General features: G+C 39.7%; 1 protein-coding gene across 1 annotated transcript in view; it reads right to left on the bottom strand.

Moving 5' to 3' along the window:
* Ryr2 (ryanodine receptor 2) overlaps positions 1 to 22428 on the bottom strand; it is a 551701-nt gene that overhangs the window by 116258 nt on the left and 413015 nt on the right. Inside the window, exons 57-63 of the mRNA XM_050142326.1 lie at positions 22321 to 22398; positions 21491 to 21566; positions 17775 to 17898; positions 16846 to 16961; positions 13446 to 13510; positions 10754 to 10875; positions 5499 to 5548 (exon numbers count right to left, since the gene is read on the bottom strand). Coding sequence (XP_049998283.1) covers positions 5499 to 5548; positions 10754 to 10875; positions 13446 to 13510; positions 16846 to 16961; positions 17775 to 17898; positions 21491 to 21566; positions 22321 to 22398 — 631 coding nt within the window. The remainder of the gene's footprint in view (positions 1 to 5498; positions 5549 to 10753; positions 10876 to 13445; positions 13511 to 16845; positions 16962 to 17774; positions 17899 to 21490; positions 21567 to 22320; positions 22399 to 22428) is intronic.

The raw sequence follows: 22428 nt of genomic DNA, 5'->3' as shown, positions 1-22428 counted from the left end.
CACATGTGCATGCAGTGCCTAAGCAAGCCAGGAGGAAGTATCAGATCCCCTTGAGCTGGAGCTACACGTGGTTGTGAGCTGCCTGATCCGGGTGCTGAGAACTGAACCGAGGTCCTCTGTAAGAGTAGCACTTGCCCTTAACTATTGAGTCATCTCTCCAGAACATTAAACAGAACTCTTTTGCACTACTCGGAATGTAATTCTTGAAAACAATGAGACTTGGGCATCTTGACTGCTATTTTGTATATAAAATACAAAATTATGAGTGACATAATCAGTATGTGGTATGTGGGGGGGGGTGTTTGTATGCATGATGCCCGGTGATAGGTGTTTTAATAAATAAATAAACAAATAATATGATGATACCATTAACAAATAATTTGGCTACCAAAATATGGTCAAGTCATATTAGTCTTTGTTCTATATTTTCATCACATACACACACACACACACACACACACACACACACACACACAGGACCCTTAGCGTAATGAGTCATGACTCAATGTAAGCTTTTGTAACACCTAAGTGTTAACTTCTTTAAACAAAACCACATCTTAAAATAGCCCACTTACACATACAAAGAACTGGGTAATCATCCTGGAACAGGAGCAGGCCAATTTAGACACATCGTAACACAAAGACACTATCCTCAGTTCTAGACAGACACTATCCTCAGAGATGTTTGGGGCTTTAAAGGATTTCTATTTCATTGTCTCTACCATGCCCAACAAATCAAGCACAACCTGAGCCTTCTAGGATAACATACACGGACTAATTTTTTTTTGATACCTCCTCCTGGAGAATAGCAATAAGTATTCAAATACACATTTTGTAGGCATTTTGAAGGGAGACATTAAAACTATAAATGTGAATCTAATCTTCTAATAGGCAGGAAGAGATAACAAGGAAATGTTCTCTGAATTATATTACTTAGCATTTACTTTGGAAACTTGTCCAAATATAAATTTAAGATTCATGCACTAGTGAAAAGTAAGTATCCTTATCTGCAAAACAGAAAAATTTCATATCAAGTAGCTTTCTTTTAAACATCTAGAATTTATGCTGTGTTGATATCCTCCCAGCTAACACTGTGGTGAAATGCAGTGATACTGTACGTTCAGGTTCAGGGCCACTATGTGGTCAAGCTAAAAGAATATTTTAAAGTATGGCTTCATAAGCATTTCTGGAAGTTTCCATGTCATAAGTTTGATACATTCTCCACTGGCTCAGGGAAGTATCTTGGGGGACTGAGTGTCTTATAAAGAAAAACTTAGATTTTTTTTTCGTGATAATTTCCCAAAAAATAAAAACAAAATTAAAGGTTGCATTATTTGAATAAAAAATTGTAATTTACAGCACTTACTATTTTAAATGTCTGTTACCTGTCTTTTCTATTAAGACCATGAGCTCTTTGAAAGCAGGATCTTATTGGTTCATTCATTCCTTTACTTGTCAGGTATTTTTAAAAGGTTATCTTGTGCTTAGCTTCCTGATTAGCCCCGTAAGGACAAATGGAATCCAGAAGGGCAGGAATGTACTGCACTTAGTAAGAATTAAAAAGGCAAGTGTTAGAGGTGGTGAGTCTGATCCCACGGAGTAATGATGGCACCAATGACCCTGAATGGAAAGGGACATGACACACTGCAGAAGTAAGGAGTTTCCAGGAAAGCTGAGGTAGCATACGTAATGAGCAAGGAAAAGCAATGTGGTGAGAACGGATGAGTGGCACCTGAGGAAGCCAGCTTGCATGCTCAGGTTATTCTACAGAAATAGAAGACACTGGGCATGCAGGAGTAAAATAGGAGGCTGGTGTCTGAGGAAGACATGGCTGTATGGAGCACAGAATAGGAAGAGGGGATGCAGATAGAGTGGGTTCTTTGGTCCTGGAGAAACACAGGTAAAAGAACTCTGGTATAACAATAGGAAGAAAATTCTTCATTTCTCCATCTTCACACCGTAAGAGAATGTCTCACGCACAGCAGACACACGATGACCACATATTCAAAGATGCATTTGAAGTACTAGCTTTTTTTCTTTATGTGTGCAAATAATGCCCTTAACAGACCTTTGAGGCATAACCCTGTGGCATCATCCCTGAGATTATTCTGCCTTCATAATCTGCTCCCTGTACCAATGACTGAAGAATTTAATGTCATGGGTAAGTTTGGGGATGCTCTTGCTGTCTTTAAGTTAGCAAACAGAATTCCTATCTAGCAAAGTGGAGAGTGTTAATAAGAATGAAAGCAGTATTTATTTAGCCAACATTGGGCTCTTAGAATGACAAATGAGCTCCTCTGTCTTGTCAAACTGCCTTAGTGTTGTTCCCATCCCAACTGAATTCCCAGAATGCATGTGCATGTGTACACCAACTTAGAGAGTCAAACAAAGCCTTCAGAGGTCAAGTGGGATAGCATGTATTTAAGCAGGAGGGCATTTTCTTTCCCTCTCCATCACCTCACCTCACAAAATAGTCGTTCTATTTGCCAGGATTCCATCCTTGGAAAAAGTATCTTTACCATTTTCCCACATACCATGAAATGCTTTAAGAGCCGCAGAATAACAGCTCCGAGCATGAGAGCTGTTGGGTTTGCCTCTCTGTTCTTTGGTTGTTTTGATGTATAGAAAATATTTTTAAAGGAAATCAAAGACACATGCAAACATGGAGAGTGAACTTTTGGTAACCCTCATAGTTTAGATGTCTTAACAGTCTGTGACTACAGAAGAATTGTAGGTGTGATTTAATTTGGCAGATAATAAAGGCTTAATATCCCCAGTATGTACCATATCAACTCACGACAGTGACCCCAACCACAAGAACATGGTCTGTTTATTGCTCTCTCCTGGTCTCTAATGCCTAACCGTGAAAGGTTAATGTGTATCTCTTTGTATCTTCAGTTTTGGTAACTGTTATCAAACCAAAGTATTTCATAGAGTTTAATAGTTTCTCAACTATTTCTTAAAGTCATGAATTATTTTCAAGTATTATTTTTTTATTTATGCGTGTGTGTGTGTCATGTGTATGTGGGTGCCATTAAAGCCCAGAAGAGGGATCTCTTGAAACTGAAGTTTCAGGTATCATGAGCTGCCCTGTGTGGGTATTGGAAACTGAACCTGGGTCTAACCGCTGATCCATCCTTCTGGCTTCAAATCATAACTTTTTCTAAACTAATGCAGTATATATGATAGAGTTGATAAACAGTTTATTTCCTGCCGTAATGCAGAAAATCATATGAAATATATATGAGATAGGGTGAAAGAAAAGAGTAACATGACTATATGCAAGTATCAGCTTCATATTTGTTTAGGTCTCTTATGAAAACCCATCCCTGATGCAATGGGGTATGTAAAGGTCTTGTAGATCTACTTTAAATAACCACACTTTGTACTATATTTTGTATTTAATTTGATTCACCTAAGTAAGAGCTAACAAATAAGATTTTTAAGAAACCTAATAAAATCTAATGTCTCAAACCCAGGACATGAACAAAGCAATTTCAGTTTCCACAGTGTCTCAACATTCATTAACTCATGTTAGGTTTAATATACACAACAAATCTCTAAGATTAGTGTTGATTTTAAGTCTACCACAATACAAAAAGTAAAGGGTTAGGCATTCAAGTCTCTTGTCCAAATCATTCAGGTGATTAAAATTCTCTAAAGCAGAATATATATAGTCAAAGCCCAATGTTCTCTCCTGGTCATCACAAGAGTTTAAAGACAGGCTACAATTGTGCTATGTAGTTTTTGTACTAAGACAACTAGGTAAGTCTGTATTAGAGCATGTTTGATTGTTAAAGACATTTTCCAGCTTAATGGATTTCAAATACTGCATCTAATTACATACTAAGATTACATAAGAAAGAATAATTTGCCCCTGCAAGGGAACAACAAACTATATTACACATTTATTATCAGTTACCCTTAGACATTATACTTGAATAAAATATGAGTCTAAATAACAGGCAAAGGAATCCTTGCTGAAAGAATGTCCATGTAATATTCCTTTCAAATATTATCATTATTAAAAATGGCATAATGAAAGTGTTCCGAATGTTGGAAAAATTTTCTTGACTATTAAGTAGATGTATAAATATGAAAAGATTCTTGTTCTCAAGATGTATGCACTTTATCATATATATATAGGATATGTTTAATTCTCTTAGAGGGGTATTAGTGACATAAAACAGGTCCCCAGTTAAAAAGAGCATACTACAAGTACTGTGCTTTCAGGTGAGTCCATAAATCCTAGCACTGACAGACAAGCCCCAACAGAGCTATTCACAGTTAGGCAGTGCTCTCTGATTACATGATGTTTGAACCTGATGAAAAGAACAAGAGAATCTTTATCTGAAGAATTTTCACATGAATTGTTATCTATTGGTGAAAAATAGCTAAAGAGAAATTATTTTGAAGATACTGCCCTAAAATTTTTAAATATCTCAAACAATACTGTAAAAACCCAGAAAATTTATATGAAATGTAAGTTTACTGATAAACAGAAGTATACTGAACATTCCAGATCAAGAAGTATATAGTATAACAGTAGTTAGTTGAGCAAAACCTATTATTTATTACAAATTTTATTAAGAATGTATTTTTTGTGGCTGTCTCTGTGTATGTGTATATCTGTAAGACCCTTAGTTTATTCACTGTGACTTTTACAAAAAAAAATGAGTTTTCTAAATCTTTAGTCTTTCATAAAAATATAGTTAAATTGAAAGCATTTCTAGAAATACATTCCTATAAAATATCCCAACATTATCCCCAAAATCTAGAGAGCAAAGGGCTCAAATTTGCTTTGGCAATTTACATGAACAGATAAAAGAAAGCGAGTGACTGGAATATTCCAGCAGCTGCCAATTCCTAAAGCCCCAGTAGGATCATCTGTGAAGGTGAGTGTACACCCTGCACAGCTATCCAGGCACATGTCCTTCAACCTCATAGACCCTCAGACACGTCCAGAAAAGGCTGGGGTGTGGAGAAGGGGTGCTAGAGAAGCCACTTTGACCAAGCAAAGCTCTTGGCTCTATGATCCCATAATTACCAAGCTCCAAGGTTTGGAATTCAGGAGACAAATATATCTGTAGTTAAGAACATTAAAAATACAATGTAAAGTTCCAAATTTGGATTGATAGCAACTTATTTTTTAATCTTCCAGAGAGACCTGAGCAAAAATCCAAGAGCCCGATTTCCTTTTACCCTTGAAATAAAACACGGCAGAACTAGCCATTTTCATTCTTTTGCTTTTTTAATTAAATATGCTTCAGTTTTCAGTCATAAATTGGACTGGCTCAGGAAAAGACACCGCCCTCCATTTTTGCCATAGCTAATGTTACTTATATACATCCTTCAGGAACTTGTCTGGCCTATGATGGCCATGCATGCAGCCATGCAGTCATGCATCCATGCAACAAAGCAGCACACAACACAGTGCAAAATTAGCAAAGAAAAGCCCCTGATGGCCATGCTCAGAAATTTCCCAAGGGTCTCCTTACCAAACAGTGAGATCCTATGCCTGACAAGAACTCCAAGTTTGCAGAACAGGCTGAGGACAAAAGAAAAACAAAAGGAGAAAAGGGGAGGGGGAAGGGAGGTAGAAAAAAGACAGGGGGAAATTAAAAATAAATCAAATAAGACAAGAAGAAGAAAAGAAAGGAAACAAAACAGCTGACCTATGAGCAGGAAAAAAAGCAAACATGATGTCACGCAGAAAGGATCGATTCTCTGAGCGAAGTGTGGAATAAGATAGTAAAGAAAGAATTTCTGCGTATCTTAACAAACATGGTTAAAAAAGCACATATTATAAGTAAAGAAACAAAATAAAATGGAAAGCAAAGCTCATTAATACAGAAGCCATCTCTATAAACCTCACAAGGAACAGAACTACAGAAAAACCACATGGAAAAGAATTCAGTCTGCCTAAACAACCTGGTTTTTATCACGGGCCTTATTTATTTACAAACAGAAGCATGGTACTTTGGGCAGAAATGGTACTGTAAATTTCAGTACTCCTTTACCGGGCAAATGTCTCTACTAAACATTGTTGGGCTCCCTATTTAGACTTCATGAAGTAGAAATGGAATCCGGACTGATTATCTGATGGCTATCAAGAAATGATAGAAATGATGACCACAAGGCTTCTTTACGATGATGAACGAGTTGAGTGCCTTTCTTATTTCCCTACCTCGGGGTCCCAGGAAATTCACAGCCATTGTCAACGGGACAATTCAAGTAACCACAGCTTGTATTTCATAGTCTGCATGGCCACCTCCAAATATTACCCCTCAGTGAATATTCCAGAGCTATGAGAACAGGTACAGCCTCTGTCTCTTTGCCCATTCCTAGCCCCATGGCCGCCCAAGGGTCCCTCGTCTAAGGAAACTCTTTGCTGATATTGATTGCTATATCTCACTTCTTTCTCACTGGCTCAGCTCAGACTGCACAGACCCGAAGACACCTTTCCTGATGTCCAGGCGTCCACTGACACTACCATCCCCAAATGTCCCTGTCGATGCTCCCAGAAACCACCCGAGTTCCACCATGGCACTTATTCCAGCAGGTCCCAGCCTCCACTATCTTTTATCTCTCTGTTCTCTTCTGAGCCCTTCGGAGGAACAGCTCTTGTCCTAGTCCACACTTCCTAGCATCCTTCCCTGGAGGACTGTGCTGGTCTACCTAATCTGGGTTCCCACAGCACCGCCGTGATATGCAAACCCTAGAGAACAGACACACAGCAAAATCAAAGGACTAAATCTGAAAAGGAGGAAGGAAGAGCCTCACCTTTGTGTGCTGACCTCTCTTAAAGTAAATTTTGACCCAATGCCTCTGCATTCTTCATACCAACATGGATTAATTGGCTTTTAACACTGTATTTGTTGATTCTTTTTCCTTTCGAGACAAGGACAAGCTATACAGCTCAGGCTGACCTCAAACTACTCAGGGAGCTTAGGCTAGCATTGAACTCATATCTCAAAGGCTTCTGCTCCTAAGTGCTGAGATTATAGGCAGGCACTACCACACTAAGCTGGATTCATTCATTTACTGAATAATAATTACATAGAGTATTTCATAGCTATTCCAAGAAAATGCTCATCTGCAAACATCTGTGAATGTTGGGTTTGAGGACATCATTTATTAGAGCAAAATATTTAAAAAATAAAGACCTCTGTATGTAGGTCTTAGTTGTGAGATTTGATTCTATATTAATTTGCACTATAATTTTATTTACTAATTTTTTTTTAAACAAAAGCAATCCTGACCAAGATCCCCCATCTACTGAGCTTCAGAGTAACTCCTAAGTACCCTCTGGAGAGACTGACAGCACAGACCAAAAGGAACACACTATCAGGTTGTAGCCTCGCTTGTGTTAAAGGGCGTTCATTACTACTCTCCAGCATCTGAGTGAAACATTGTGAGCTATTCCTGGGGCAACCGAATTTAAAACATTGACTATATGTGAACACGGATATTCCTGGTGGATCAACACCTAGGCTGTTTTGGCCTTTTTGGAAACACAACAGTTTTGTGGCCTCCTTCAACTAGATTGTGTTCACTAACGAGGCCAGAAAATGGTCATTCTTCCCCATCACAATGCTCACTAACCACATCACCAGGGACAGAAACAGACATCGAAGGCTAACTCCTCCAAGAAGGTAAATATCCCCTTTTATGCCATCTACTTTGGGGACAGAATTTCTGGGCAAACTAGGACTTGTGCTTGTTATAAACGAAAACTATTGCCTTGACTCTGCTGTCCCAAATCTTAGTCTTCGCAGACATGATGATCCTGACATCAGAAACAACAAGTGCTTAGGAAAGAATTTTGAGTGCTAGGAAATGAGTATAGAAAGTGTCTCACAGAATCATTGGTTAATAACTGGGGAGAAATTAATTCTGACAAAGGAAGCCACTGCTAGGAATAACCATTAAATATAATTTCAACCAGTATTACAGCACAAACAATGCATTTCAATGTATCCTTGGCTAGTCTTCACAGCAAGGTCAGAGGTTAGCATTTTATCTACTTGATATACTCTTTGTGTGTATGTGTGTGTGTGTCTACCTGCCTGCCCGCTACCTGTCTGTCTGTGTATGCACATGCACACACAGACACACAGATACACATAAAAGTACAAGTGCTGGCAGAGGACAGAAGAAGGCATAGATCCTGGAGACAGAGTTACAAGTGATTGTGAGCCACTTAATGTGGGTTCTGGGAAACAAACCAGGTCCTCTGTAAGAGTATGCATGTTTGTAACCACTAAGCCTTCCCTTCAGTCAGTCCATTGATCTTTTTGGATTGTTCATTTTATCTACTTAGGTCGTAATATTTAACTCAACTGGTAAAATCTCAAACATTTGAAAAGTTCAGGTATTTCATCCCTACGTCTAAAGTAAATTAGTTGCTTTTATGTTACTGTCATGGTATCTGCTATTGGCTGTTTTTAAACATATTCAGATCATCAGAAATTTTTTGTTCTCATTGTTAGAACATCTAAAATGGAACAAATTAACTATAATATACTGTGCAAAGAAAACAGCTGTTAAAATTATGCTTATTTCTTATTTGTACTATAGAAGAAAAAGTAGGTACTTCTACAAGTTGGATTAATAATATTTTCAATGCATTTTATTAGGGTCATTTCCCTAAGTTAGATATCTCTAGCCATCATAATTTTTAACTGCATAGTGTATTTCATCTATCTATATACTCTAATTTATCATTCCCTTATCTATTGGTTTAGGTATGAATTTCTCCCTCTAAGATTCACTTCACATGAGAGACACTGAAGCACCACCATGACATGATTTACTTCTACTCTGGTTTCATTTGCATGTGTGTGTGTGCAGAGGTTCTTCAAAGGCATATGTGTTTCTTTTCTGGGAATGCTAATGGGAAAAGTAAATTTTACCAATCCTCTTTCTACCAGGTGCTATTGAATGGAAGGTGGCATCATTGGAAACACTACAGTGTTATTCACTAGCAAGAGCTGTCTGGTGGCCTTCTAGGACCTCACAGCTACATCACTTGGTGGCAGCACTGGAGCTAACTCTTTCTCTAAGGGATACAAGATTGGTTACAGACAATAGGCTAATTTATTTCAGAGGTGCATAGGCCTAGGATTTTTCCCTAGCTTTATTTAAGTATAATCAGCAAGTAGAAATTATGTGTAGTAAGAATACACAACTTAGTGTTTTGGCATCTGTGTGTGTAGGCAGTTGACATTCCCATGAGTAAAGCTGACACTGACTAAATAAAGACTGAAAATGGGAAAAAGGATTTGTTTTGGTTTATTTGTGTGTTTTCATTGCTTTCTCTCAGTGTACTTTGTCTTGGTTTACATTCATCAAGTAATATTTAAATTACCAACACCCTTGGAGAACAAGGCTTCTATTACAAACAACGAAGTGACCCCAGAAGAAGCAGGGGACTCAGGGTTCATCATGTTTCATGGGGTCTGGGTGCCTGTGGGTTTTCTAGTGGATTGTGTGTTCTCTCAGTCCACTGGGACATGAACCCAGAGACATGGATGAGCACCTATGAGAAATTCTACAAGGCTATATTTTCCATTCAAGGGAATTCAGGGAGGAAGGTCATGCCCAAGTTAGAAGGGGTGTGGTCTCACAGTGGGATGTGACCCTGCATCTCCTCCCAGCCTGCTGTGCTCTCCAGTGTGTTTTATCAACCTCACAGATTGGTATTTAAGAAGGTGAGACAGAGAGAGACAGAGATAAAGACAGACAGAGAGAGAGAGAGAGAGAGAGAGAGAGAGAGAGAGAGAGAGAGAGAGAGAAGCAGAGAGATAGAAAGTGAGAGAGAGGGAGGGCAGGAGAACGGTGGCAGTGTGTAGTCAGGGAAATAGATAATAAAGGTTCAATGAGCTGGTTCCACCCTCTCACATTATTCAAGCCTGGACCCTCACTCCCCTCCACCACTGCTGGTGTCCCATTCGGTTACATCTTACTCTGCCTAGGCCATGCTCATGCCACACAGCAGGAGATTTGAGGCCGAGAGAAGAGTTCTTCGTATAGTTTACTCTCTTTTATGGAAATCTTGCTCAGATACATTCTCAATGCTTAGGCTGGTTGTGAGCAATGGGGTGCCAGAGATTTTCATGGCTGCTAATCTCCATGTAGACTGAGAGATAACAGAATTTTAGGAAAACACACCCCAGAAACAAAGTAGAATCTCATGTGAAAAAAAAATCTCTAAAGAAGACAAGGTTTTAACAAATAAGGCACAAGAGAACACCAGAAAGGTTTGTTCTGTTTTTCATTCCACTATCATGATAGCGACGACTTAGTTTAAATTTCTGAAAAACTAGTAGTGTCTAAGTAGGGCATTACCTTCTTTAAAATGTGAAAGCTGTCAAAAACAGATCGCCAAGAAAAAAAATCAAAGAAACTAATGTTCAAAGCATAATTATTTCATAAATACCATTATGGAGATTCTTCCCCAGTCTTCTTGGAGATCCTGTCATTTTGAGTTGTTTAATACTGATGGGATGGAGACAGTACCCTTACATAATCTGCCTTGAAAGGTGTTTTGTTTCTTCTGTTACTGTTCCCTTTAAGAAGCAGATCTGTGTCTAACACACACAAATGTTAATGTGCAGGACCTCTCCACACCTAGCATTAGACTCAGGGGAGGAGACTCTCCTCCCAGCCCTGCTCAAGGTCCTGGGGTTCTCTGACCTAAACACAAACACGAAGAAATGAACTAGAAAGCTTTGCGGCCATAGCTCTGTACCTTGTCACCATCTCCTTCTCTTTGTTGGATGCATGTCCTCCAGTGCAGAGAGGCCTGCTTGCCGCAGACAAGAAGTACAGGCGGTGATTTTTGAAATACTGATCAATTAACGGAAGAACGACCTGAAAGAGAGGAAGAGAAAACAGATCTACAGAATGGACTACTGGGGGTGGGGACAAGTGCTCAGAGCCCACGGAGATCTGTGCCTGTGTAATACTACACCCATGCTCAAGTGTGTGTACATGTGTACATGCTTATATGCATGTGTGTGAGTATGGGCGGAGCAGAGTAGGATTGCTGGGATTTAATTATGAAGAACCTAGCAATTTTGAACAGTTCAGAATTAGTCTCCTATTTTCTCAAAATAATATGCACTTGATAGAGTTTGCACAATATAGTTCCATGACCAAAAGGCTCTCAGATTCCCAGGATGACCACACATCAAGATGCCATTGTATGTGAGACCTGCCACGGGGGTAGTATCATGCTGTTTGTCCTGCTGCATACTGTGTGTGGTTACCACCTTCATTTTTGCTTTGTAGATGTTAAATGAAAAATGAAATAGGAGACCCACTCAAAACTACACTGCTGCCTGCTTCCCACACAATGTACATGGTATCTACCCTTTCTCAAAGTCAAAGTCCCCGTTGTGTTCAGATTTAGCTCCACTGCCCTGGGCTGGCTCTTCCTCCTGCTCTGTGTATTTGTGCACGCATCTTGGCACACACAATTTCCTCCCTGTAAAGGGCACTTCTGACTCCCCATTGGCAGACCTTGCTCAGAGGCACGCCATTGGGTGGGCAGACCTTTTCTGATCTCTTCACTAGAGAAAAATCTTATATTCCATTTTAGACAGAACTCTTTGTCTCTGTCTCCCTGCTCTCTTTCCTCTCTCAAAGCTTTTTAGGCAAAAGATTGCAAGAAACAGAGTTGGAATCCCAGATCCATATTGTCATTTTTCCGACCTCTAGAATTGTCTGCTACTCTATTTGATGGGTATAGTGGGGTTTTTTTTCTACCCTATAGTATAAAATAGTTATACTGAATGACTAAATACACAACTTTATGACTCTCTTGAAAGTCATAATAGAGCCTGAATATGCTGACTGGCAGACTTAGGTACTTGATCAAAATAGAAAATGAAATTAAGCCACATTAAACATCTACAAGCAACAACTAGGGTTGCTGGGTAGGTAGGCAATTTAAAGGTATATTAGTATGATGAATACATATCATTTCTGATAATCGGGTGTCAAGAGGGGATTATAATCATATATTGGCTGGAACTGACTGGTCTATGTATCTATCAATCATCTACTTCTCTGTTATCTGTCAATCTATCTTTGGTCTATTCATCACTAACAATATGCACCCTGGCATAAACTGTATGTTTAGATGACTGAATTAAACTCTGAGTACTATAGTGAGTAGAAAGAAAAGACAAGAGACCCAACAAAAGGTCTAAGTCTGAAAACAAAGCTGAAGGCAGATATTAATCATTTAAAAAGCATGCCATCTGAAAATCTACCAAACGTGTTTATAGAAAATGATCTGAAACCTCACCAATGCAAGCGAATTGGAAGAAAACGGTCAGTAGCAGTAGGCCTTCAGCTTACCTGCAAGGTGTTGTTAAGAGGCACCCGCACCCAAGGGACACTAATGGATCTGCGACAGTCCCCAGGCCAGTCTACTGCCTGACACAGCCATGGGAGCAAATGAGCCAGTGGTGGGGTGCACTGTCTTTTAATCTCCACCACTCCTTGACTGAAGGAAGGGCTGAATTTCCCCGTTAAAGGAGAAGCCTTTGTACTCCTTCTATGAGTGGTTTATCCTCTAACAAGACTGAGATCCCGCAACAAAGAACTTATGGTCGAAGCCATACACTCGTTCATACGCCATTAAGCTTATTAGCTAACAGAAAAAAATGTACAAAATGTTAAGAAACTGGGTCACTACTTCTACTTCACACAAGAGAGCCATAATAATTAGAGCGTGGATGTGGAGGGCCTAACTGAGTGTAGGCCCATCTTTCTATATGGTGTGGCAGCCAGGCCCTGAAGCCATAGGCCCACCTCAGGTGGTCACATAGACCTGCAGACAGGCAGTCACTGCCTCACAATAGCCAGGATGTGCGGCTCCTTTCTCTTTTTGTTACAAATGTAGATCTCCTGGGGAGAGGTGCTTGCAGAAGCTGATAACTTAGTTGCAGGTGCTTTCCCTAGCTGTGCATTCCAAGGAAAGAGAATATTAATGAGGTATCCACCTTGGTTGCCCAGGGGATTAAGAGATGTTTGATACAAAAAATGCGAGTAGATCTTCAGGATGGAGAGAAGCCTGAGATGCCCTTCTGTGATGATGGTGCAAGCTGTGTCTGGCTATTTCTTGCGCCTCCGTACCGGTTGAGTTAGGGAAAATAGCTTTCTATGTCGGGGCCCACGGGCCCTGACAACTAAGTCACGTGAGGAACAGAACGCGGCGGGGAGAACTGAGCGAGTGTAAGGTAAGTGCTGGCCAAGGACCCCACTGGCCGGCCCCCGCTGGCATGAGTCATGCAGGTATTTCTTGCAGCCAGAGAGTGTGCACTGGCAGTGAGAGCAGCAGTTACAGTAAGTGTGTGCTAAAAGGGAGTGAGGATCTGATGGGTCCATTCTGTCAACACTGAAGCTGAAACAGGACGTGTCATATACCGTACTTTGGCAAAGAACTTGATTTCTTGCTCGTACGGGAAATGTTCTCCTTTGCTTCTGCTGCCGCCATCTGTAGACAGGAAAGAGATTTTAGGTCCGCGTTGAGCGACCAACATTTTAAGAAATTCAATACAAAATGCATAGCTTAAAATGTCTTCCTAAAGGTATCAGCCCACCAAACTGAAAAGAAAACACCAACCAAGGTGTTAAGACTAACTTCAGCACGGTGATGAAAAACACAAGTTCAAAAAAAAAAAAAAAAAAAAAAAAAAAAANTAAAAAAAAAAAAAAAAAAAAAAAAAAAAACCAATCAGGTCCAAATTAGGCAGATACTAATGCCCAACTCATAATGACATGACAGATATGAGCACAATCACACCATGGACATCTGTGCTGGCTACTGTTAACTGTCCACTTGACACAGCCAGGAATCCCAGAAAGCCAGTGTCCACTGAAGAATGATCTACTTCAAGCTGGCTTGGGAGGGCACCTGTGGAGGACTGTTTGAATAGTTCATGGATGTCAGAGGCACACAGCCCACTTGGATAGTGCCATGCTGTAGGCAGGTGGTCCTAGGTTGCATAGCCAAGCTGACTGAGTATAAACCTGCCTGCCAGCCAGAAAACACCATTCTCCATGGTTACTGCGTATTTATTTGGCCATGAAGCAAATTTCCGTATTGGAGGCAATGCTGTATAGATTAGCGAGTCTGCCTTCAATTTCCTGCCTTGACCTTCCACAGTGATGTTCTGTGGCTTGGAATTCAAAGCTATAATGAATCCTTTCCTCACCTAAGTTGCTGGCCAGTGTACCTGTCATAATAATAGAAACAAAACGAGACCACTATATTATAGATTTGTTGGGAGGAATTAGGAAATCAAAATGCCACATCTTCTAGGACGCACCGCAGTGAGAACAGTGGACACATAGTCTTAGTTAGGTTTTACGCTAATCTTTGATAGAGGTGGGCATGAATGCTAAGGCTTATGATGTTTTCAGTTACTTTTCATTAAGCTTTAAAACTAGCATGAAAATAACAGATTCCATCATAGCACTCCTGCACACTAGACTTTGTTCTCATTTGTTCCCTCCCCATTCCTCCTTCCCTCCCTCCTTATAGGCCCATTTCATTGTTATTTCCCACTTTTGCATCTATCAACTCTAAAGCTACAGGCCACTTGGTCCAGGAATGAGTAAGAGAAAAACAATGTTACTAATCAGCTGCAAAATTAGGATCCTGCTAACTAGTGGCCGGCCTAAACTACGCCAAAAAGGATTTTTTTATGTGAGGCAAAACCACTTCTGGTTTACCCAAGGTGTAGAGAAAGATACAAAGCTAGAAACTGATTGGCCTTGGCACACTGGCTTCGAAAACAGTCTCCATTGTCTTCCTCATGCATAAAGAAATGGCCTGTGCATATATACACAGAAGAGGTAATAACAATCTACAACAACCCTGTCAATATGCAGAACTTCGTACGACACGGAAAGGTTCAGAGTTGAACATGAGCATCCAGATTTTGTAAGACTCAAACCAGGGGAAAAGCTTTGCAATTAAAAATAGAAATGATGTTTCAATATGGAAGCTGGAATGTGGCTTAGTGGTAAAGCTGTAACATGCCTTCAGCCCTTAGCATGACTGGTACCAGGTTACAGGTACCATTCTGACCCTAAAACACAGCATGTAGTCCTCAACGTCTACCAAAATGGGTCAAAGATCTAGTCCATACTTCCAGGAAAGTACCTAAGTGAAATATCCCTAAATATACTAGCTTTGCTTTTGGACATTATAGTTCCACTTCTTACTAACTGAAGTGTGCCAACCACGTTATGGTTTTTGTGTATAAAAGTAAATGATCTATAAGGCTCAGGGCTGCATGGTTTGGGCAGCCACCATCTGGCAATAAAGGTTTTCTTTTTAGCTTTTTTAAAAAAAGGAAAGAAATAGGGATGATGATAATAAATCTTAGGTACAAATTCAGTTTAATTTTCATGGAAGACTGCTGTGGAACAATAGTCTTTTATCCTGTTGTTTGTATTATTTTTTAATAAAACGCTGGTTGGCCTAGTAGCTCAGGCTTTTCTTATTAACTAATTCTTACATCTTATATTGGCCTATCAATGGCTGCAGTACCGGGCAGAACAGAAAACCCTGGTCAACAGAAGACATGATACTCTATGATATCAGAACAAGAAAAAGAATATGTTTTTTTTTGCTTGGTTGTTTTTTATTTTTGTTTGTTTGTTTGTTTTTCACTTGAATTTTTCCCCTGGTCCTGGGGATAGAACAAATAACCCAATACATACTTAGCACATGCCCTACCAGTAGGCAGCATCTCCAGCCCTTTGTTCTTTTTGTACTTTGAGGCTCAGTAAATTACCTAGGCTGGCCTTGACCTCTGTAGTTCAGATAAACCTTGAACTTGTAATCTTGCTGCCTCAACCTCCCATGTAGCTGGTATTACAAGGCAGGTACCTCTAGTATCCTAGCTTGCAAAAGTCTTTATAAGGGACTTTCTTGTGTAAAATATATCAGGAAGGCTTTGGGCACAACCAAAGTACCAAATATTTCAAGAAGCATAAGAAATACCCTTTTTACATTAAACATGTTAACAAAAATATGAATAGGTTTGGAGAGAATAGAACCATACCAGCAGAAATGAAATGGGAATAGATATAAAGGGAGGGAGGGAGGGAGGGAGGGACGGAGGGAGGGAGGGACGGAGGGACGGAGGGAGGGAGGGAGGGAATGTAAAAGGGAGATGCTAATGTTTTTATTAGGGGTCCCCTAGCTTAAAAATCTTCTCTACCTCTGTAAAATAACTGTGCAATGGCACAGAAAGGTCCCTTAATGAAACTCTCATCACAGAGTATTCAAATTTTCAGTAGGAAAATGCTGTTCTTATCCAGGTGTGATAACATAAGCCTTGATAATTCCATCACTCAGGAGGCAGAGGTAGATAGATCTCTGTGAATCCCAAACTGGCCTCATTGATATAACAAGTTCAGGGCCAGCCAGGGCTAACAACATAGTGAGACCCTACCGCAAAAGCAAGACAAATAAATACCAAGAGGTTCAAAATGTGGACAATCTTTATACTGGTCATCTCACTGCTGATGACGTTTGATTCAGAAAAAAAAAAAAAAGTGCCAGAAGGTGATTACAAACTTACAATAGGGAAGTATTAGAATAACTAAACTTTTGTCAGTGGGTGAGAAATCCATGTGCTCTCATATAACATGGATATTTTCAAGTTTTTAAATTCAATCCACTCTCCAGAAACTTGGTTACTGGCTGTTATGCGCTCCTTTGTACCGAGATGGATGTAATGTAGGCGCACCCTGATGCTGCACACACTAAGAATGGCAAGAGCTGGATGATGAGCAGCAAGAGCAGCTACGTACCAAACTCCAGGATGTACTGATGAGCCTCGTCCACATAGCGGATCAGCTGCTGCAGGAAACTATAGGCAAATCGCTTCTCAATGGAAGGTGTGTCCAGATCCAGGTCCTTGAACCCTCTGCAACAACAAAAATAAACACATAAGCATGTATACATGTATATACATGATCTATCAGAAGATATTTTAAAAACTACGCATAAAATTGAAGATAACATAATTTTTTATTGCTAATCACAAAGAAAGGTTTACCTATAAGGAATATTTTGCATAAAATACAAAACTAAAATGAATCATTCCAATACCACGTGTTAAAATATTGCATTTATGCAAATAAGGTATGGGTCTTTTTCCTTTTGCTTATAGATTCTGCTGAAATGATGGAAGGTGACAAATGAAAACAGCTAAGGGCACACTGCTGTCTCTGGCATGAGCTGGGGCAACCGTCCACTTGACACAACCTAGAGTCACTTAGGAAAAGAGTCTCAATGGGGGATTGTCTAGACCAGGTTGGCCTGTGGGCAAGTCTGTGGGGGGACTGCCTTGGTTGCCCTAAATTGCTGTGGGAAGAATAACCCTGAAAGTGGGTGGCTTCGTTCCATGTCTGGGGGACCTGCGTTATGGAAAGGGAGAGAAAGCTTGCTAAGCACTAACTGTGTGTGCACTCCTTTTTCTCTGCTCTTGATGGTAATGTGACCAACAGCTTCAGCCTCCTGCCATTGTGACTTTGCTAAAGACAGCCTGCCACCCAGAAGTGTGCTATCAAATCAACCCTTTCTCCTCTAAGCTGTTTTTGGTCAGGTACTCTACAACAGCCACCAAAGGGAAGAGGGGATGTGTATTCTGAACACGCCATCTAGTGGCCCACTGAGTTCATCTTCAGTTGGAATCCCAATGAACATCTGGAAATCGTGAGATAGGGTGTCCACTTGCCTGGATACAGCATAACCACTGATCTGTAGGAACTTGAAGATATCCTGAGCCTTCTCTCTGTCCTTGGCTTTCTCTTTGGCTGTCAGTGTGTCATAGGGCACCAACAGGGGATGGTTTCCTCCTCCTAAGAGAACGGCAAGAAAAAAAAAAAAAAAAGGCACCATATACTCTGAGATTACCCCCAGACAATGGTACATGGGTCTTCTAACAGGCATTTCAAACCTGAAAACACATGAATATGCAATACTGAGTGCTGGTTTCATGTGCTGTCACATTGGAACAAACAGAGTCAAAGGCATTTATTCAGATGGAACTTAAATATGAGAGTGGTAATAACAATAAAGCAGGCATGGCTGAGCGGAGAGATATTAAGACAAGCACCAGGGTGATGCTTCATTCCTCTGTCCCGAGGAGAGAAGAAAAGAAAAATCTCTTCAATAAGGAATTCTTGTGACACCTTCAAGATTACAGTATGCATATAAATATACAACACACACAAACAGACACAGACACACACTCAAAAACAGGTAGGCTTGCTAAGTTAAAACTTGATTACTATTAAGTATCTAATATTTGAAAATTAAAAGTGTTTAACCAGTGGCTTCTAGCAAGAGCCTGGATATACTACATGTTTAGAACTTGTGGAAAGTAAGTATATTTTTTTAAAAAAAAAAATTATGAGAATCAGCCAGATTTGGAGAACATGTTAAGTCTGGAGCGTAGCCCCAGACTCCAAATCCCAGCATGCCAGGTCCTGACCCATCCCTGGGGGAACGTCAGGACTACTCCCACAGGGTATTTATGGGCTCCCAGAGGAAAAACATGTGGTTCCAGGTTTGCGTATGCTCCCTGCTTTCCTGTCTCCTCGCCATGCCCTTGGCCGTCTGAGAGCACTGTATTTAATAGAATGATGGGCATTTGACCTGACCTAATTGGATTTCTTTGCGCCGGTGGAGCCGCCCCTCTTAGGATTTTTTTCCTAACAGTACACACCCATAATTCCAGCACCTGGAGGTGGTGTCTGAAGGATCGGGAGTTAGATGTCATCCTTAGCTATGTATCAAGTTCAATGCCACCCTGGGCTACATGAGATTTTTGTCTCAAAAGCAAAATAAGAGAACTCATATGGAGGAGCAAGGGAAAATCTAAATAGCAGTATGACTCCGAGGAATCCACCTTGCTCTTCAATCCCTCATTTTTCCCCCACTGATCATGAAGATGTGCGTGTGTTATGTAGGAGAAAAGGAGCGAGCTCCAGAGATTGCTGAAAGAATATGCAGGAGTTCCCAGGATGCTACTCAAAACATGCCAGTACTCACTCTGACTTGTTAACTTGTTCATATGGGAAGGAAAAGAAAGCTCAACCCTTGTCTCCAGGGCAGAGCATCGCAGCGCAAAATATTTATTCCAAGTGATAATGAAAGTGGAGAAGAGAGAAACATAAGCCTAAACCCTTGTTACTGATGTTGGCGCATGTGTACTAACAGCCGGACTTTAATTCCTCTGCTTCTATTCATTTTGTTTTCTTTACTCTACCCATCATTAGCATGTTTGTGGGATTAACCCAAGACGTCCTGTATGCTAGGAAGTCCTGAGCTATATTTCCAGTCTTCATTCCTATTTCTCTTAATGAGACACATTTCTATTATGGTCTCTTATTCTCTCTTAAACTTTCATACACTCAAGTGCACACAAAGATTACCAAATGTAGAAGAAGGCTACTTGCTGGTTCCCAGCTGCTGAGCCCCAAAATAATCACACAGAAACTGTATTAATTAAATCACTGGTTGGCTGATTAGCTCTAGCTTCTTATTGGCTAACTCATAGATATTAATTTAACCCATTTCTATTAATCTGTGTATCGCCACGGGGCTGTGGCTTACCAGCTAAAGTTCCAGTGTCTGTCTCTGGCAGAGCTACATGGCATCTCTCTGTCTCCACCTTCTTCCTCCCAGCATTCAGTTTAGTTTTCCCCACCTACCTAAGTTCTGCCCTGCTATAGGTCCAAAGCAGTTTCTTTATTCATTAATGGTAATTACAGCATACAGAGGAGAATTCCACATCAACCAAATACCAGAGTGGACAAAATAAAATTCTCTCTTCAGGTTTTTCTAAAGTGGATACATCTATAAACAGCTGCAATGATAGTAAAAGAAATCAGAATGGGCAGAAATAAAACTGCAAGTTCCATGCTAAATCACTGAGTACTTCTAGACTTCATATACACACAGAAATATACAAACACACACACACACACAAATGCAAGCACATACATACACAAACACATACAAATAACATATGCAAACAATAATATATCTTAACACCTACACATATACAAACACACATATAAAATGTGCACAAATTAAAGCCAAATGAGCAACAATGCAAGAAACTCTACGTAGAATGCATTGGCTTGAATAATATATTTATGTAAGTAATTTATAAAAAGATTTCATTAGCATTTTGGTACTTTTTAAAGGGGAGAAAGGGAACTGAAGAGATAACTCAGTGATTAAGAGAACCCCCTGCTGTTCCACAGTTGACTTTGCTTCCCAGCACATACATGGCAACCACTATGTACAAGTCCAGCTCAAGGGGATAGGATGCCCTTTTCCTGCCTCTGGGGTCACTGCATTCCCATCTACATATAAATAGAAGAAATGAATCTAAAAACATTTAAAAGATAAAGGGAAAAAGAAAGAGAGTGAGGCAAGAGGATTGCAGCCTGCTTGGGATACCCAGTAAATTTACAGCCAGCCTCAATCTCATGGTAACTCCATCTCAAATGAAAAAATAAAAAGAAGGTTGAGGACATACATGTACCTGATGTCCCTAAGGTACTGGCCTAGCATTCAAGTACTTGAGTTCAATCCCCAGGACTAAAAACAAAACTAGAGAGAGTGAGAAAAGAACAAATGCAATCATGAAAGTGGCAATAACATAAGTAGTATAAACAGAAGGAGGAGGCTGAGATAGGGCGTAAAACACATGAGATTGGTGAAAGTTTAGTCATGTGGATCGTGGTCCGTCTAAGGAATACAACACTATAATAACTGTACCCAGCCCTTTGATGCTAATTCAGATACTTGGATAGTAGTATAAATCCAGATTGTTTAAGATACAAAGAGAAAAAAAAAACACCATTAAAATCGCAAAATGCAAGGAAAACACATTAACAGTAAGGAAATTACAGTTTCTTGTTGGATTCTGGATGCAGGCATATTTGAATCTTTTTTTTAAAAAATATGAAGGTATGGTGGGGTCTTAAGCAAAAACATATACCCACTTCACTGGCTCCTACATTTTCTAGTACAACTCTCAGGGGTTTTTTAATAGAGGTCTCTAGGAAACGCTACCTTTGGATTCCAGCTCTCAGGGTTTTTTTTTAATAGAGGTCTCTAGGAAACGCTACCTTTGGATTCCAGCTCTCAGGGTTTTTTTTTAATAGAGGTCTCTAGGAAACGCTACCTTTGGATTCAGATCTGGGGTTTTATAGGGGTCTCTAGGAAACACTACCTTTGGATTCCAGCTCTCAGGGTTTTTATAGAGGTCTCTAGGAAACACTACCTTTGGATTCCAGATCTGTGGTTTTATAGAGGTCTCTAGGAAACACTACCTTTGGATTCCAGATCTGGGGTTTTATAGAGGTCTCTAGGAAACACTACCTTTGGATTCCAGCTCTCGGGGTTTTTATAGAGGTCTCTAGGAAACACTACCTTTGGATTCCAGCTCCATTTTCTTTTTCTTGGCCCATATGTTGTGGTAGTTTTCAGCCATCATTTCCGCCATAGCCTACAATGTACCAAATTTCAAAAAGTTTATTGATTCTTCAGTAAAACTAAATAAATAGATAAAAAATAAAAAGAGGACAGAATCGTCTGATCAGGTGGGACACACAGACATATCTTAAAGAAATGTAGTAAAACACAACACTCTCTTTTGGAAAACCAATTCCATAGAATTTTAATAATTTGAGAAATCACACAGTAAATATCACCAAACTGTGGATTTGATGGGAACAGCCTTTGTTATTCATTATGCTTAAATACATCTTTTTAAATTCAACAATGAATCTTCAAAATAGCTACGGATGTGGACAGAAAATAGACATAAATACAATCTTGTGTTATAGCTCATAAAGTTTTATAAACCAAGATGTACCCTATTAAACAATAAACAAGAAGAACACTATGGATAAAGAATTTACTTCTAGGTTATTATTTGTCTAAACCAAATGGATAATCTTAGACTGGACATGATCTTTTCTTTCATATTTTGAGGGAAATGTTCTAATATTCTTGTGCTCCTTCAAAACCAAAATTACAGTGTCATTTTAATTGGTTTCTACATGAGCAAGAATAAAAAGTAAACCAAGCATTTTAACAGCACAAGAAGTTCTTATTTATACCTTTAGTTCATTTTCTTAGACTAACACTAATCATACCAAGATCAATATTGCACATTTACTTGCTAACTTAAGCTCTATGGAAATAAATTTTTATCTTTCATTCAAATCAGTTACTACTGTAAAAGCCTGGATACTTACATGCAGGTCTCGGGATAGTGTAACGTTGCTCATGTCAATGGCACGAGGGCTATACCCATGCGCGGCATCTATAGACACCTGGACAATTTGTTCAAAAACAGAAAAGCA

This window comes from Alexandromys fortis, unplaced genomic scaffold (assembly GCF_014885135.2).
Source record: "Alexandromys fortis isolate MF-2015 unplaced genomic scaffold, M_Fortis_MF-2015_v1.1 scaffold_5, whole genome shotgun sequence".
In the NCBI taxonomy this organism is placed as follows: domain Eukaryota; kingdom Metazoa; phylum Chordata; class Mammalia; order Rodentia; family Cricetidae; genus Alexandromys; species Alexandromys fortis.
The sequence above is the reverse complement of the archived record's forward strand: the minus strand, read 5'-3'. Positions and strand labels throughout refer to the sequence as shown.